The sequence below is a fragment of the Oncorhynchus nerka genome, linkage group LG11 (genome assembly GCF_034236695.1).
Source record: "Oncorhynchus nerka isolate Pitt River linkage group LG11, Oner_Uvic_2.0, whole genome shotgun sequence".
Classification (NCBI taxonomy): Eukaryota; Metazoa; Chordata; class Actinopteri; order Salmoniformes; family Salmonidae; genus Oncorhynchus; species Oncorhynchus nerka.
This window is the reverse complement of record NC_088406.1, coordinates 38,742,406-38,761,372: the sequence shown is the minus strand read 5'-3', so window position 1 is coordinate 38,761,372 and position 18,967 is coordinate 38,742,406. Positions and strand designations below refer to the sequence as shown.

At 47.8% G+C, this 18,967-nt stretch overlaps 1 protein-coding gene across 1 annotated transcript in view; it reads left to right on the top strand.

The window, feature by feature from the left end:
* The window catches only part of LOC115137781 (FRAS1-related extracellular matrix protein 2-like), a 116,861-nt gene that overhangs the window by 71,953 nt on the left and 25,941 nt on the right, over nt 1–18,967 (top strand). The window contains exon 9 of the mRNA XM_065024067.1: nt 13,280–13,429. Within this exon, the coding sequence (XP_064880139.1) occupies nt 13,280–13,429 (150 nt within the window). The remainder of the gene's footprint in view (nt 1–13,279; nt 13,430–18,967) is intronic.

The following is an 18,967-nucleotide window of genomic DNA, read 5'->3' as shown; positions in this document are numbered from 1 at the left end:
CCCACTGCATTACTCAGACCGGGTTACAGGTACTCTTATAGCCTCCTTGGGAACAGAGGCAGACGGAATACTCAAAGACTCTGTGTGTGTGTGTGTGTGTGTGTGTGTGTGTGTGTGTGTGTGTGTGTGTGCGTGCGTGCGTGCGTGCGTGCGTGCGTGCGTGCGTGCGTGCGTGCGTGCGTGCGTGCGTGCGTGCGTGAGACCTGACTGCCACAGGAGGCACGCTTGAGATGGCTCTCTACTGTACAGTAGCTCATTCCTCTGTAACCAAAGATGGTGTACAGGGCCCTCTACCAGTGTGTGCATAAGATCTTTAACCCCTACTATTCCTTGGTATTCCCCTCAGTGTCAGAGCAGCTGTTGGGACGCTGAACTAAAGGGTCAATGGTTTGAATAGCCTGTACCCCTATATGGGGCGGCAGGTAGCGTAGTGTTTAGAGCATTGGGCCAGTAACAAATCCCCGAGCTATTAAACAATCCCCGAGCCATTAAACAGTCTTAGGAGGTGACTGTTTCCCCTCTGCCAAATTCCATCCTAACCCTACAGCCCTTCCACTTCCAGAGAGAAAGGATGTACATTAGAGCTGGACATTAAGGAGATGTATAAATCTGTCATTCTGCCCCTGAACAAGGCAGTTAACCCACTGTTCCCCGGTAAGCTGTCATTGTAAATAAGAATGTGTTCTTAACCGACTTGCCTAGTTAAATAAAGGTTAAATAAAACATTCCTTAAAAAAATAACACCCCTGAATAATAACCCTATAATAGCATGTACCCCTGTATAACAACTACTATATAACACCCCTATAATAGTCTGTACCCTTTCTAACAATCCTATAATAGCATGTACCCCTGTATAACAACTCCTATATAACACCCCTATAATAGTCTGTACCCCTGAATAATAACCCTATAATAGCATGTACCCCTGTATAACAACTCCTATATAACACCCCTATAATAGTCTGTACCCCTGAATAATAACCCTATACTAGTCTGTACCCCTGTATAACAACTCCTATATAACACCCCTATAATAGTCTGTACCCCTGAATAATAACCCTATAATAGCATGTACCCCTGTATAACAACTCCTATATAACACCCCTATAATAGTCTGTACCCCTGAATAATAACCCTATACTAGTCTGTACCCCTGTATAACAACTCCTATATAACACCCCTATAATAGTCTGTACCCTTTCTAACAATCCTATAATAGTCTGTACCCCTGTATAACAACTCCTATATAACACCCCTATAATAGTCTGTACCCCTGAATAACAACTCCTATATAACACCCCTATAATAGTCTGTACCCCTGAATAATAACCCTATACTAGTCTGTACCCCTGTATAACAACTCCTATATAACACCCCTATAATAGTCTGTACCCCTGAATAATAACCCTATACTAGTCTGTACCCCTGTATAACAACTCCTATATAACACCCCTATAATAGTCTGTACCCCTGTTCTCTTAAGGATCCGACCCTTTAAAAAAAAGAATAACCCTATAATAGTATGTACCCCTGTATAACAACTCCTATATAACACCCCTATAATAGTCTGTACCCCTGAAAAATAACCCTATACTAGTCTGTACCCCTGTATAACAACTCCTATATAACACCCCTATAATAGTCTGTACCCCTGAATAATAACCCTATAATAGCATGTACCCCTGTATAACAACTCCTATATAACACCCCTATAATAGTCTGTACCCCTGAATAATAACCCTATACTAGTCTGTACCCCTGTATAACAACTCCTATATAACACCCCTATAATAGTCTGTACCCTTTCTAACAATCCTATAATAGTCTGTACCCCTGTATAACAACTCCTATATAACACCCCTATAATAGTCTGTACCCCTGAATAACAACTCCTATATAACACCCCTATAATAGTCTGTACCCCTGAATAATAACCCTATACTAGTCTGTACCCCTGTATAACAACTCCTATATAACACCCATATAATTGTCTGTACCCCTGTATAACAACTCCTATATAACACTAGTCTGTACCCCTTCTAACAATCCTATAATAGTCTGTACCCCTGTATAACAACTCCTATATAACACCCCTATAATAGTCTGTACCCCTGTATAACAACTCCTATATAACACCCATATAATTGTCTGTACCCCTGTATAATAACCCTATAATTGTCTGTACCCCTGTATAACAACCCTATAATAGTCTGTACCCCTGTAGAGCAGCCCTGTATAATAACCCTATAATTGTCTGTACCCCTGTATAACAACCCTATAATAGTCTGTACCCCTGTATAGCAGCCCTGTATAATAACCCTATAATTGTCTGTACCCCTGTATAACAACCCCTATATAACACCCATATAATTGTCTGTACCCCTGTATAATAACCCTATAATTGTCTGTACCCCTGTATAACAATCCTATAATAGTCTGTACCCCTGTATAGCAGCCCTGTATAATAACCCTATAACTGTCTGTACCCCTGTATAACAACCCCTATATAACACCCATATAATTGTCTGTACCCCTGTATAATAGTGTTTCTCCCAATGAAACAGGGTTCCTTTCAGTAGGAAGTGTTGTAGTAGTGGGGAGCTGGTTTCTAGACAACACACAGAATTGTCACGGTCAGTATGAACATAAGACTCTCTCACTCACACTCTAACATACACTCTAACACATGCCTTAGCAATGATCTGGGGTGCATCCCAAATCACATCTTATTCCCTACTGTAGGTACGATCTGACAGGTAATCAATCTACAGTACTGCTCTTTTCCTTCAACAGACAGGCCTTTCTACCTCTCCTCCCTCTCCTCCTTAGTTTATGTAACAGAGCACAGTCCATTCCATTATCACCTCCGTCTTGACAAGTTTATCTATAGGCTGACATCAGCCCTGTCTCTCCAGGACATCCCTCTGTCTCTCCATCCTTCTATCTCCATCCTTCCATCTCATCATATCCTGGCACCTTAAACCCCCTCAACACCTGATCCAAGATGCTCTTGGGAGGTTTCCCTCTGTTTTACCTCATGCCCTCTTTGTGTTGATCAGGTTACAGCTCCTGACGTCACTAGTGGGGAGGGTTAGGCAGCTTGTCAGACAGTAGCTTCAAGCTATGGTTTCTTCTCTGACCCTTTGTCTTCATCTGATTCTTGACGCCATGCAGACAGAATCAGGATCCCATTCTAAGATAACAATAAGTTTGTACACAAAGCACGTTTCCACAAAGTATGTATTTCCCCCTGCCCTACCGACCCCTTCTATGGTGTGTGTGTGTGTGTGTGTGTGTGTGTGTGTGTGTGTGTGTGTGTGTGTGTGTGTGTGTGTGTGTGTGTGTGTGTGTGTGTGTGTGTGTGTGTGTGTGTGTGTCATTCTATACATGAACCCGTATTAACCACTCCATCCGACCAACTGATATGCAGGAGGGAAAGGATCCTGGTTGTCAGTCAGATGCCTTGTTGAGGCCCCGGGCCACGGCTCTGAGAACACGATGATGTCGAATAGATAAGTACTGAAGGAAAATTTAGAGGAGAGACTGTGACTGTTGTTAGCATGGGGAGCCTCTTTGTCTGAGGTAAACTAATCTCAGGACTGGGGACGTATTAAGGCTTGTCTCTTGTTGTTTTGGTTGTTAATTAACTAGAACATTGACAGTGTTCTATACCAAGACACAAAACATGCCACAACTTAAGTTCATGCCAAGAGGAACTTCAGTTACATACATTTGGAATGATCTATTTTATATTTTTTACTTTCTAGAACAAGTTTCTGTTCCAGTCTGTAGTGTGATTGTATTAAACTGACACAGTGGTTGTTGTACCAGCATGGCCAGGACACTGCCTGTCAGTCACAGATTACAGCCCACTCTCTCAAACTGTGACCAAAGGGCGATGTAGTATGTATAGCATGGTGATGATTGTCAGTACAGTTAGCTAAACCACATGTAGATGTGGAACACGGCTAGTAGTGGGAGTTCACAGCTGCATATCAGTGCCGTGACACCTTCTATGATGCTAGATACAATTTAGACTATTCAGTGGGTACACAGTGACAGGTAGGAAATGCCTTGTGCCTGTAACCATCTTAAACTGTTGACCCTTCAACTCAGTTCCTCTGAGAACACTTCACGTCGGCAGAAAACCCAGTTAGCTAATCTCATCTCAGGGTGTTTATAGGGAATCTGTCTTCCCTGGTTACTGTCGTACCGGCCTCTCAAAAATCCTTGACCTGCAATCTAAACATTAATGCACAGTTAATTCAGAATGAAAATAATAGATGTCATATCAGAGTTAAGTAATACATCACTATATATTACTGTTCTCCCAGACCATGGGTACATTCCAAATGATACCCTATTCCCTATGGACCCTGGTCAAAAGTAGTGTACTGTACAGTACAAGGGATTATAAGCATGTATTCCTGCTTCCTTTCCTCCACACGTGACACAGATACTCAGACAATACAGGCAGAGCATGGAATCAGTATTTCTCCTCTGTGTGTTGTACTGTTGAAGTGGTGGTCTTTTGGGATGGTACGTGCATGGATGTGATGGTCCTGTGATGGTCCTGCCGTGCCTCTCTGGGTGGGCTGAGGTTTCAGCAGCTGGCAGCTGCACCCGGTCCCGAATGGACTGACCCAGTCCCATTAAACAGTCTTAGGAGGTGACTGTTTCCCCTCTGCCAAATTCCATCCTAACCCTACAGCCCTTCCACTTCCAGAGAGAAAGGATGTACATTAGAGCTGGACATTAAGGAGATGTAGCCAGTGTCCCTTCTATCCAAACACAACCAGAGACACAACCCAACTAAAACTGAATTATAGGTACCGATTGTAGACTGTTTATGATCTCAATCAGTGAAGGGCAACTCTGGTACTTGGAGTCTGCTGCTTTTCACTTTTTATCGCCAGAAATATGATCGCTCATGGAGTTGCCCCAGGTTTAAAACGCTGCTCTGAAACAGAACAACAATCTCCTGCAGATACTCAGGCCCACGAGGACAGGAGCTGCCTTTGCCTGCCTGAGTATAATCATGATTTACTAGGATCATGTGTTTAACAGACGGGCGACAGGTTTTATTGGAATACAGAAATGATATTGACCTACTCTAGAGCTTGCTGAACATGCAGTCTAGCCCTGTAGGTGTAATTGTAACACTACAGTTAACACTACAGTTAACACTACAGTTAACACTACTGTTAACACTACAGTTAACACTACAGTTAACACTACTGTTAACACTACAGTTAACACTACTGTTAACACTACAGTTAACACTACTGTTAACACTACAGTTAACACTACTGTTAACACTACAGTTAACACTACTGTTAACACTACTGTTAACACTACAGTTAACACTACAGTTAACACTACTGTTAACACTACAGTTAACACTACTGTTAACACTACAGTTAACACTACAGTTAACACTACACTATCTCTCCCTAAAATTCTGCAGCACATCTGTTGTGTGACCTGGAATCCTGGTGAATCCAGATGGGGCGGTAGGGAGGTAATAACAGGGTTTAGGGTCAGCCAACTTCTCATCCTCGTCCAGGACCCAGACCCGCCCCATGTCCCACTCTCACCAGAACCATAATCATACCTTACAGACTTTAGAGTGTTCCTGAGATTTACAGACCAGTGACATCACTGCATAAATACAAGACTGTAATTCTGCTCTACAAGCATTCTCATGTTTTACTGTCCCACTCCCCGCCCCGGTGGCTCCATACCACACCTCTCCTTCCCTCCGGTGCGTCTGGATGCATGGCATGCACGGGCGATTGAGTCTCTATCAAACAGCAATTACCTGTGCGTGAAAGGACAAGTCCTGTCAAACTTACGGCAGGCAGGCAGGCAGGCAGGCTGGCAGGCAGGAAGGCAGGCTGGCAGGCAGGCAGGAAGGCAGGCAGGAAGGCAGGCAGGAAGGCAGGCAGGCGTACTGCATACTGTAAATATATGCATGTGGACGTGGTACTTCCCTGGATTTTATGGGGATAGCTGTCTGTGCATGTAGAAGAGCTGTGTGTGTGTCTTTACATTCATGTCTGTGTGTATGTGTCTGTACATTCATGTCTGTGTGTGTGTGTGTCTGTACATTCATGTCTGTGTGTGTGTGTCTGTACATTCATGTCTGTGTGTGTATCTGTACGTTCATGTCTGTGTGTGTCTGTACATTCACGTCTGTGTGTGTGTGTCTGTACATTCATGTCTGTGTGTGTGTGTCTGTACATTCATGTCTGTGTGTGTGTGTCTGTACATTCATGTCTGTGTGTGTGTGTCTGTACATTCATGTCTGTGTGTGTGTGTCTGTACGTTCATGTCTGTGTGTGTCTGTACGTTCATGTCTGTGTGTGTCTGTACATTCATGTGTGTGTGTCTGTACATTCATGTCTGTGTGTAGTGTGTCTGTACATTCATGGCTGTGTGTGTCTGTACATTCATGTCTGTGTGTGTGTGTCTGTACATTCATGTCTGTGTGTGTGTCTGTACGTTCATGTCTGTGTGTGTCTGTACGTTCATGTCTGTGTGTGTCTGTACATTCATGTCTGTGTGTCTCTGTGCATTCATGTCTGTGTGTGTGTGTACATTCATGTCTGTGTGTAGTGTGTCTGTACATTCATGTCTGTGTGTGTCTGTACATTCATGTCTGTGTGTGTCCGTACATTCATCAAATCAAATCAAATGTATTTATAAAGCCCTTCTTACATCAGCTGATGTCTCAAAGTGCTGTACAGAAATCCAGCCTAAAACACCAAACAGCAAGCAATGCAGGTGTAGAATCATGGTGGCTAGGAAAAACTCCTTGGCACCGTGCTTCTAAACCTGCATTCATGTCTGTGTGTGTGTGTCTGTACATTCAAGTCTGTGTGTGTGTGTCTGTACATTCATGTCTGTGTGTGTGTGTCTGTACATTCATGTCTGTGTGTGTGTCTGTACATTCACGTCTGTGTGTGTGTGTCTGTACATTCATGTCTGTGTGTGTGTCTGTACATTCACGTCTGTGTGTGTGTGTCTGTACATTCATGTCTGTGTGTGTGTGTCTGTACATTCATGTCTGTGTGTGTGTCTGTATATTCACGTCTGTGTGTGTGTGTCTGTACATTCATGTCTGTGTGTGTGTCTGTATATTCAAGTCTGTGTGTGTGTCTGTACATTCACGTCTGTGTGTGTGTGTCTGTACATTCGTGTCTGTGTGTGTGTCTGTACATTCATGTCTGTGTGTGTGTGTCTGTACATTCATGTCTGTGTGTGTGTCTGTACATTCACGTCTGTGTGTGTGTGTCTGTATGTCTGTGTGTGTCTGTACATTCATGTCTGTGTGTGTGTGTCTGTACATTCATGTCTGTGTGTGTGTCTGTACATTCACGTCTGTGTGTGTGTGTCTGTACATTCATGTCTGTGTGTGTGTCTGTACATTCACGTCTGTGTGTGTGTGTCTGTACATTCATGTCTGTGTGTGTGTCTGTACATTCACGTCTGTGTATGTGTGTCTGTACATTCATGTCTGTGTGTGTGTCTGTACATTCACGTCTGTGTGTGTGTGTCTGTACATTCATGTCTGTGTGTGTGTGTCTGTACATTCATGTCTGTGTGTGTGTCTGTACATTCACGTCTGTGTGTGTGTGTCTGTACATTCACGTCTGTGTGTGTGTGTCTGTACATTCACGTCTGTGTGTGTGTGTCTGTACATTCGTGTCTGTGTGTGTGTCTGTACATTCACGTCTGTGTGTGTGTGTCTGTACATTCATGTCTGTGTGTGTGTCTGTACATTCATGTCTGTGTGTGTGTGTCTGTACATTCATGTCTGTGTGTGTGTCTGTATATTCAAGTCTGTGTGTGTGTCTGTACATTCACGTCTGTGTGTGTGTGTCTGTACATTCGTGTCTGTGTGTGTGTCTGTACATTCACGTCTGTGTGTGTGTGTCTGTACATTCATGTCTGTGTGTGTGTCTGTACATTCATGTCTGTGTGTGTGTCTGTACATTCATGTCTGTGTGTGTGTGTCTGTACATTCATGTCTGTGTGTGTATCTGTACATTCACGTCTGTGTGTGTGTGTCTGTACATTCATGTCTGTGTGTGTGTGTCTGTACATTCATGTCTGTGTGTGTGTCTGTACATTCGTGTCTGTGTGTGTGTCTGTACATTCATGTCTGTGTGTGTGTGTCTGTACATTCATGTCTGTGTGTGTGTGTCTGTACATTCATGTCTGTGTGTGTGTCTGTACTAAGAACATCCACTACTATCTCCACGAGACCAACGCTGCCTGCAGGTCTGCCAACGTGGCAGAAAGAGTATGTGTCTCAAATGGCACCCTATTCCATATACGCCCCATTAGTCTCTGGTCAAAAGTAGTGCACTATATAGGGAATAGGGTGCCATTTGGGATGCACTCACAGGGTGGGCCTACAAATCGGACTACTTTCAAGTATAATATAGCTATATATACTGAATAAAAATATAAACTCAACATGTAAAGTGAAATAAATGCTCCCAGAAATGTTCCATACTCATAAAAAGCTTATTTCTCTCAAATGTTGTGCACAAATAGTTTACATCCCTGTAAGAGCATTTCCCCTTTGCCAAGATAATCCATCCACCTGACAGGTGTGGCATATCAAGAAGCTGGTTAAACAGCATGATTGTTAGACAGGTGCACCTTGTGCTGGGGACAATAAAAGGCCACTCTAAAATGTGCAGTTTTGTCACACAGCACAATGCCACAGATGTCTCAAGTTTTGAGGGAGCGTGCAAATCCTGACTGCAGGAATGTCTACCAGAGCTGTTGCCAGAGAATTTAATAATAAATTCGCTACCATAAGCCGCCTCCAAAGTTGTTATAGAGAGTTTGGCATTACGTCCAACCGGCCTTACAACCGCAGAACAATTGTAACTACGCCAGCCCAGGACCTCCACATCAGGGCTTCTTCAACTGTGGGATCGTCTGAGACCAGCCACTCGGACACCTGACTGCAGTTCGGCGTCGTACCAGACTTCAGTGGGCAAATGCTCACCTTCGATGGCCACTGGCACGCTGGAGAAGTGTGCTCTTCACGGATGAATCTCGATTTCAACTGTACCAGGCAGATGGTAGACATGGTAGACGTATGACGTTGTGTGGGCGAGCGGTTTGCTGATGTCAACATTGGTATGAGCTGGCATAAGCTACGGACAATGAACACAATTGAATTTTGTCAATGGCAATTTGAATGTGACGATATTCTGAAGCCCGATATTCTGAGGCCCATCACCTCATGTTCCAGCATGATAATACACGGCCCCATGTCGCATGGATCTGTACACAATTCCTGGAAGCTGAAAATGTCCCAGTTCTTCCATGGTCTGCCTACTCAGCAGACATGTCACCCATTGAGCATGTTCGGGATGCTCTGGACCGACGTATACGACAGCGGGTTCCAGTTCCGACCAATATCCAGCAACTTCACACAGCCATTGAAGAGAAGTGGGACAACATTCCACGAGCCACAATCAACAGCCTGATCAACTCTATGCGAAGGAGATGTGCCGCGCTCCATGAGGCAAATGGTGGTCACACCAGATACTGACAGGTTGTCTGATCGACGCCCCTACCTTTTTTTTCAGGTATCTGTGACCAACAGATGTATATCTGTATTCCCAGTCATGTGAAATATATAGATTAGGACCTATATTTTATTTAAATGGACTGATCTCCTTATATGAACTGTAACTCTGTCAAATCTTAGAAATGGTTGCATGTTGTGTTTATATTTTTGCTCAGTGTCGTTATAGTAGGTCCTTGAATTATCCAGTATAACTTTAGATGACTATGTTTGATATGCAGCTGCTTCTATTAGGGAACTGGGATTAGTGTTCTACAGAAGGCAGAGTAGCAGTAACCATGCCGCCTCTGTTAGATAAGGCATTCAGCGCTGTGGGACTGCCATCTAAAGTTCAACACTGATCAAGCAGCTTGTGTAGTTGGAGGAGTACAAGACTCCCTTTAAGGAGGTGTCGATGGAGGAATGTGTGTGTGTGTGTGTGTGTGTGTGTGTGTGTGTGTGTGTGTGTGTGTGTGTGTGTGTGTGCGTGTTTGTTAAAGCTGGGCTATATGGACAAAAATCCACATTGTGATAAATTGCCTGAAATGATGCGATAACGATAAACATTAATAACAAAAATATGCACCACCGTATTTTAAAATGATCCTTTAGTTTGATGGTTGTAGGCATCAATTGTCCCATTAACAATCACCCATATTAGCAAACTTATTTCATTTCAAACTTCACATTTCTCTGGTATAGGCTACTTATCATAATGAACGATATCAGTAAAATGCCTACAATAAGTGATCGGTGTGGTCCATGTTGACAATTTTTGGCTATTGTGTTTGTGTTTGTGTGTGTGTGTGTGTGTGTGTGTGTGTGTGTGTCACTTGTCATCACACACATACAGTCATTAACACCAATGCTTTACTGCAACATGTCGTTTGTATTCTGATCTCATGTTCAGAGGTTACTTTACACTACAAAGTTCACTCTGTAAAATTCAAGGATATTATTATACTTCCTATTAAACAATGGTTTGTTTTCCCAAGATTATAAATGGCACCTCACTGTCTGGTGGGAACAGATTTAGTTCTTCAAAAATGACACCCTATTCTTCCAAATCTCTGTAATTTTAGATGACTTACTTAGTCCTCTTTGTCCTGGGTGAGAAATAAGGCTGGACCAGTCTTCTACCACTGGAGTCTGTCTTTGGCTACTGCTTGAGCCTTGTTTGTGTCCCATTTAGGATGCTACTTATTTAAACCTCCACCTGCCTTGACCTCAGGTAACTCTACCCAGAGAGAGGTGTGCCTGGGTCTGGGTAGGAGAAAGGTAAGTCCTGGGGTGTGGTGGTGCTGTGTCTAGGTGGGTCCTCCCTCAGGCCTGGAGCCAGGGTTTATCTTACACCTAATGGGCCGTGCCTCTTTGAAGATGGTGTTTGTCTGCTGTACAAACCAACCTTATCTGATTACTACAACTGCAGGTCTGGGACTCCACACACAGATCTGATTACCCCACTAGCGCAGAGATGGAGCTGAGCCAGTCTAAAGCCTGCCCTGTTTGGTTTGTCTGTAGGGAAAGACACTGGCAGCTGCATAAACCCTGACTCCCCACACTCTTTGTCTAGGTTTGATCTTGTCGCACACTTCGTCTACATCCCAAATGGGACCCTATTCCCTACATAGTGCACTCCTGGACAGGGCTCTGTTCAAAAGTAGTGCACTATATAAGGGATAGGGTGCCATTTCTTGGTTTGTTCTCCACAAACACTCTCGGTTTGTTCTCGGCCTAGATACAGGAGGACAGGTGTATTTGTCCTGTTTGTGCACCCTGTCAGCCTATTACCAATTCAAGGCACTTTCATACTGTACCTGACAACAATGCCTTCAACTACAAATCCTCAGGCTTTGTCTAAAGCAACAGTTTTCCCAGCTTGTCTGACTGGCTAATACTGTGAGATGATGATATCCAACCCTGTTTAAATAGTTGAAAAGTGTTATGGTATTCTTTGAGTCAAGGATTATGTGTGATTTAGTAAGGTGTTAGAAGGGATATAATTTTACACCTGTCTGATAAACATAGATATTAGCCTGTCTATTAAACATAGATATCAGCCTGTCTGATAAAAATAGATATCAGGTGTTTTGCTTGAACACAGTATACAGTAACAGATATCTCTCTTATTTAGCATGCTTTGAAAAGCTGTTCATGTATAATGTCCTTTTACAGTGTTTATTTAGATTAAATGAATGCATCAGATCAAATGAGTATTTGGCTGAGTTACTACAGTACTGTTTTATCAGATGGACACATTAGTTCTATGCAGAGGTATTTTTCATCCAGTATTAGCCTCTTCTCCTCCTTCTCTCTGCTTTCCTCCTCTCCTATCTTCCCATTTATCTGTGTCACTTTGAGATGAGAAACACCAGACCAGCCTAGAGGTGTGATCATCATCGTCATGGAAACAGGGTTTATGCCTGTGGCGATATCGCCACCATTAAATTCATTAATGTATTCACCATGGCGCTCTCTGAAATGACATCCTATTCCCTGCGTAGTGTTCTGTATAGGGAATATGGTCCCATTTGGGACCGAGCCTATATCCAGTTCCTCTGTGAAGGACCAGGCTTCTACTGTTCAGTAGTCTGGAGAGATGGGTTGATTTGGTCCATTTTCACACACAAAAAAAAGAGTAAAGTGCTCATATAATTCATATAATTCAGAGCCAACAACTGCCACTCCAGTTTACCTCAAAGCTGTTTATTATCCCAGAACATACAGTAAATGAGCCCAGGGTCCTGCTCTTACTGTGAGGGCCGTTACGCTCAATCAACACCCTTCCTGTGTTTCTGGTTGTTTGAGTCAGCTGTGATGTTAGTTGACAGCAACTTCCCAAGAACCAGCCCTATTCGCAGCACGCAAAGTACCGAGAGTGAGAGGGGGATAAAGAGAGCGAGAGAGAGAGAGGGATAAAGAGAGATAGAGAGAGGGACAAAGAGAGAGAGAGAAAGTGAGAGTGTGTGAGAGGAACAGAACAGTGTGGGGGAGATTGACTCTAGAGGAATCTGGGCTCAGGAAAGTACTAATTGCAGACAGACAGGCCTGAACTCCTCCAACTCCTCTACATTCGCACACACAAACACAAACACACTCCTCTACCAGAGTCCACTACACTGCACCGGCTCCTTTCAATCAGACACATAAATAGAGCTTTCAACCAGACACATAAATAGAGCTTTCAATCAGACACAGCAATAGAGCTTTTAACCAGACACAGAATTAGAGCTTTCAACCAGACACAGAATTAGAGCTTTCAACCAGACACAGAAATAGAGCTTTCAACCAGACACAGAAATAGAGCTTTCAACCAGACACAGAAATAGAGCTTTCAACCAGACACAGAAATAGAGCTTTCAACCAGACACAGAATTAGAGCTTTCAACCAGACACAGAAATAGAGTGATGCCTTCAGGCTTCGAGTCTTTGCATTTACATTCTGTACATCTTACAGAATAACATCCACTCAAATGTACTATACTGTAATTCAGGTGCTTTAAGGGCTAGAAATTACTAGTGTTGTGTTGTCATTTAGTTTTGTCCTCAGAAGCAATTGTAGTTGAAAGTGGGTCATTACAAATTCAACTCAATAATTACATCAGACGGTATCCAGCTGCGAAACTAACTGAAACATGATCCTGATGTATAACATCTTCCTGTGTTTCCTCTCCTCCACAGCTCCAGTATTCTACTTCGGAGGCACAGACTACCGTGTGGATGAGAGTGATGGTTATGTGGAGGTCAAGGTGTATAGGACAGGCACTGACCTCTCTAAAACAGCCACGGTCACTGTACGCTCCAGGAAAACAGACCCTGTCTCTGCTGAAGGTAGATACAATACAACACAACACAACACACTGTATGTCTATGACAGCACACTGTCTACTGAAGGTCAGCGTTCCTGTCCCTACAATACAACGCACTGCTCTCACACAGGGGACTGTGCTACAATACACTGTCTTTGTGTTACAGCACACTGGCTTTAACGCTGTATTTATAAAGAGCCATTTTGAGCTTAGGGAAGGTTAACCAGGTGGAACAATATGCTTTAGTCCTCCTCAGGGTTTGTCTGTCTGTCACTGGTAGTGTGGAAGCAGAGAGAACACCCAGAGCAACGCAGGCTGGATGTGTTGGGATGTTATATGACCTCTGGAATGTAAACAGTGCTCTGCTCAGCCCCAGCTATTGACCAGGACCCATAGCAGATAGGGTGCCATTTGGTATTTAACCCCAGTCTGGTAGCTGTTGGAAGGTGCAGAGGAGGGTAGGCCTTCAGGGATGGGAGGGACAGGGTTGGGTGGGACAAGGTTGGGTGGGACATGGTTGGGAGGGACAGGGTTGGGAGGGACAAGGTTGGGAGGGACAGGGTTGGGAGGGACAGAGTTGGGAGGGACAATGTTGGGAGGGACAAGGTTGGGAGGGACAGAGTTGGGAGGGACAAGGTTGGGTGGGACAAGGTTGGGAGGGACAGGGTTGGGAGGGACAAGGTTGGGAGGGACAGGGTTGGGAGGGACAGAGTTGGGAGGGACAAGGTTGGGAGGGACAGAGTTGGGAGGGACAAGGTTGGGAGGGACAGAGTTGGGAGGGACAAGGTTGGGAGGGACAGGGTTGGGAGGGACAGAGTTGGGAGGGACAAGGTTGGGAGGGACAGAGTTGGGAGGGACAGAGTTGGGAGGGACAAGGTTGGGAGGGACAAGGTTGGGAGGGACAGAGTTGGGAGGGACAGGGTTGGGAGGGACAAGGTTGGGAGGGATAGAGTTGGGAGGGACAGAGTTGGGAGGGACAGAGTTGGGAGGGACAAGGTTGGGAGGGACAGAGTTGGGAGGGACAGAGTTGGGAGGGACAAGGTTGGGAGGGACAGAGTTGGGAGGGACAAGGTTGGGAGGGACAGGGTTGGGAGGGACAAGGTTGGAAGGGACAGAGTTGGGAGGGACAAGGTTGGGAGGGACAGAGTTGGGAGGGACAAGGTTGGGAGGGACAAGGTTGGGAGGGACAGAGTTGGGAGGGACAGAGTTGGGAGGGACAAGGTTGGGAGGGACAGAGTTGGGAGGGACAAGGTTGGGAGGGACAAGGTTGGGAGGGACAGAGTTGGGAGGGACAAGGTTGGGAGGGACAGAGTTGGGAGGGACAAGGTTGGGAGGGACAGGGTTGGGAGGGACAAGGTTGGAAGGGACAGAGTTGGGAGGGACAAGGTTGGGAGGGACAGAGTTGGGAGGGACAAGGTTGGGAGGGACAGAGTTGGGAGGGACAGGGTTGGGAGGGACAAGGTTGGGAGGGATAGAGTTGGGAGGGACTGAGTTGGGAGGGACAGAGTTTGGAGGGACAAGGTTGGGAGGGACAGAGTTGGGAGGGACAAGGTTGGGAGGGACAGAGTTGGGAGGGACAGAGTTGGGAGGGACAGAGTTGGGAGGGACAAGTTGGGAGGGACAGGGTTGGGAGGGACAAGGTTGGGAGGGACAGGGTTGGGAGGGACAGAGTTGGGAGGGACAGAGTTGGGATGGACAGAGTTGGGAGGGACAAGGTTGGGAGGGACAGAGTTGGGAGGGACAATTTGGGAGGGACAGGGTTGGGAGGGACAAGGTTGGAAGGGACAGAGTTGGGAGGGACAAGGTTGGGAGGGACAGAGTTGGGAGGGACAAGGTTGGAAGGGACAGAGTTGGGAGGGACAGAGTTGGGAGGGACAAGGTTGGGAGGGACAGAGTTGGGAGGGACAAGGTTGGGAGGGACAAGGTTGGGAGGGACAGAGTTGGGAGGGACAAGGTTGGGAGGGACAGGGTTGGGAGGGACAAGGTTGGAAGGGACAGAGTTGGGAGGGACAAGGTTGGGAGGGACAGAGTTGGGAGGGACAAGGTTGGGAGGGACAGAGTTGGGAGGGACAGGGTTGGGAGGGACAAGGTTGGGAGGGATAGAGTTGGCAGGGACTGAGTTGGGAGGGACAGAGTTTGGAGGGACAAGGTTGGGAGGGACAGAGTTGGGAGGGACAGAGTTGGGAGGGACAGAGTTGGGAGGGACAAGTTGGGAGGGACAGGGTTGGGAGGGACAAGGTTGGGAGGGACAGGGTTGGGAGGGACAGAGTTGGGAGGGACAGAGTTGGGATGGACAGAGTTGGGAGGGACAAGGTTGGGAGGGACAGAGTTGGGAGGGACAAGGTTGGGAGGGACAGGGTTGGGAGGGACAAGGTTGGGAGGGACAGAGTTGGGAGGGACAGGGTTGGGAGGGACAAGGTTGGGAGGGACAGGGTTGGGAGGGACAAGGTTGGGAGGGATAGAGTTGGCAGGGACAGAGTTGGGAGGGACAGAGTTGGGAGGGACAAGGTTGGGAGGGACAGAGTTGGGAGGGACAGAGTTGGGAGGGACAGAGTTGGGAGGGACAGAGTTGGGAGGGACAGAGTTGGGAGGGACAAGGTTGGGAGTGACAAGGTTGGGAGGGACAGAGTTGGGAGGGACAGAGTTGGGAGGGACAGAGTTGGGAGGGACAAGGTTGGGAGGGACAGAGTTGGGAGGGACAAGGTTGGGAGGGACAGAGTTGGGAGGGACAAGGTTGGGAGGGACAAGGTTGGGAGGGACAGAGTTGGGAGGGACAGAGTTGGGAGGGATAGAGTTGGGAGGGACAAGGTTGGGAGGGACAGAGTTGGGAGGGACAGAGTTGGGAGGGATAGAGTTGGGAGGGACAGAGTTGGGAGGGACAGAGTTGGGAGGGACAGAGTTGGGAGGGATAGAGTTGGGAGGGACAGAGTTGGGAGGGACAAGGTTGGGAGGGACAGAGTTGGGAGGGACAAGGTTGGGAGGGACAAGGTTGGGAGGGACAGAGTTGGGAGGGACAGAGTTGGGAGGGATAGAGTTGGGAGGGACAAGGTTGGGAGGGACAGAGTTGGGAGGGACAGAGTTGGGAGGGATAGAGTTGGGAGGGACAGAGTTGGGAGGGACAGAGTTGGGAGGGACAAGGTTGGGAGTGACAAGGTTGGGAGGGACAGAGTTGGGAGGGACAGAGTTGGGAGGGACAGAGTTGGGAGGGACAAGGTTGGGAGGGACAGAGTTGGGAGGGACAAGGTTGGGAGGGACAGAGTTGGGAGGGACAAGGTTGGGAGGGACAAGGTTGGGAGGGACAGAGTTGGGAGGGACAGAGTTGGGAGGGACAGAGTTGGGAGGGACAAGGTTGGGAGGGACAGAGTTGGGAGGGACAGAGTTGGGAGGGATAGAGTTGGGAGGGACAGAGTTGGGAGGGACAGAGTTGGGAGGGATAGAGTTGGGAGGGACAGAGTTGGGAGGGACAAGGTTGGGAGGGACAGAGTTGGGAGGGATAGAGTTGGGAGGGACAGAGTTGGGAGGGACAAGGTTGGGAGGGACAGAGTTGGGAGGGACAAGGTTGGGAGGGACAGAGTTGGGAGGGACAGAGTTGGGAGGGACAAGGTTGGGAGGGACAGAGTTGGGAGGGACAGAGTTGGGAGGGACAAGGTTGGGAGGGACAAGGTTGGGAGGGACAAGGTTGGGAGGCACAGAGTTGGGAGGGACAGAGTTGGGAGGCACAGAGTTGGGAGGGACAGAGTTGGGAGGGACAGAGTTGGGAGGGACAGAGTTGGGAGGCACAGAGTTGGGAGGGACAAGGTTGGGAGGGACAGAGTTGGGAGGGACAAGGTTGGGAGGGACAAGGTTGGAAGGGACAGAGTTGGGAGGGACAGAGTTGGGAGGGACAGAGTTGGGAGGGACAAGGTTGGGATGGACAGAGTTGGGAGGGATAGAGTTGGGAGGGACAGAGTTGGGAGGGACAAGGTTGGGAGGGACAGAGTTGGGAGGGACAAGGTAGGGAGGGACAGAGTTGGGAGGGACAGAGTTGGGAGGGACAGAGTTGGGAGGGACAAGGTTGGGAGGGACAGAGTTGGGAGGGACAAGGTTGGGAGGGACAGAGTTGGGAGGGACAGAGTTGGGAGGGACAGAGTTGGGAGGGACAAGGTTGGGAGGGACAGAGTTGGGAGGGACAGAGTTGGGAGGGACAAGGTTGGGAGGGACAGAGTTGGGAGGGACAAGGTTGGGAGGGACAGAGTTGGGAGGGACAGAGTTGGGAGGGACAGAGTTGGGAGGGACAAGGTTGGGAGGGACAGAGTTGGGAGGGACAGAGTTGGGAGGGACAGAGTTGGGAGGGACAAGGTTGGGAGGGACAGAGTTGGGAGGGACAAGGTTGGGAGGGACAGAGTTGGGAGGGACAAGGTTGGGAGGGACAAGGTTGGGAGGGACAGAGTTGGGAGGGACAGAGTTGGGAGGGATAGAGTTGGGAGGGACAAGGTTGGGAGGGACAGAGTTGGGAGGGACAGAGTTGGGAGGGATAGAGTTGGGAGGGACAGAGTTGGGAGGGACAGAGTTGGGAGGGACAGAGTTGGGAGGGATAGAGTTGGGAGGGACAGAGTTGGGAGGGACAAGGTTGGGAGGGACAGAGTTGGGAGGGACAAGGTTGGGAGGGACAAGGTTGGGAGGGACAGAGTTGGGAGGGACAGAGTTGGGAGGGATAGAGTTGGGAGGGACAAGGTTGGGAGGGACAGAGTTGGGAGGGACAGAGTTGGGAGGGATAGAGTTGGGAGGGACAGAGTTGGGAGGGACAGAGTTGGGAGGGATAGAGTTGGGAGGGACAGAGTTGGGAGGGACAAGGTTGGGAGGGACAGAGTTGGGAGGGATAGAGTTGGGAGGGACAGAGTTGGGAGGGACAAGGTTGGGAGGGACAGAGTTGGGAGGGACAAGGTTGGGAGGGACAGAGTTGGGACGGACAGAGTTGGGAGGGACAAGGTTGGGAGGGACAGAGTTGGGAGGGACAGAGTTGGGAGGGACAAGGTTGGGAGGGACAAGGTTGGGAGGGACAAGGTTGGGAGGGACAGAGTTGGGAGGGACAGAGTTGGGAGGGACAAGGTTGGGAGGGACAAGGTTGGGAGGGACAAGGTTGGGAGGCACAGAGTTGGGAGGGACAGAGTTGGGAGGCACAGAGTTGGGAGGGACAGAGTTGGGAGGGACAGAGTTGGGAGGGACAGAGTTGGGAGGCACAGAGTTGGGAGGGACAAGGTTGGGAGGGACAGAGTTGGGAGGGACAAGGTTGGGAGGGACAAGGTTGGAAGGGACAGAGTTGGGAGGGACAGAGTTGGGAGGGACAGAGTTGGGAGGGACAAGGTTGGGATGGACAGAGTTGGGAGGGATAGAGTTGGGAGGGACAGAGTTGGGAGGGACAAGGTTGGGAGGGACAGAGTTGGGAGGGACAAGGTAGGGAGGGACAGAGTTGGGAGGGACAGAGTTGGGAGGGACAGAGTTGGGAGGGACAAGGTTGGGAGGGACAGAGTTGGGAGGGACAAGGTTGGGAGGGACAGAGTTGGGAGGGACAGAGTTGGGA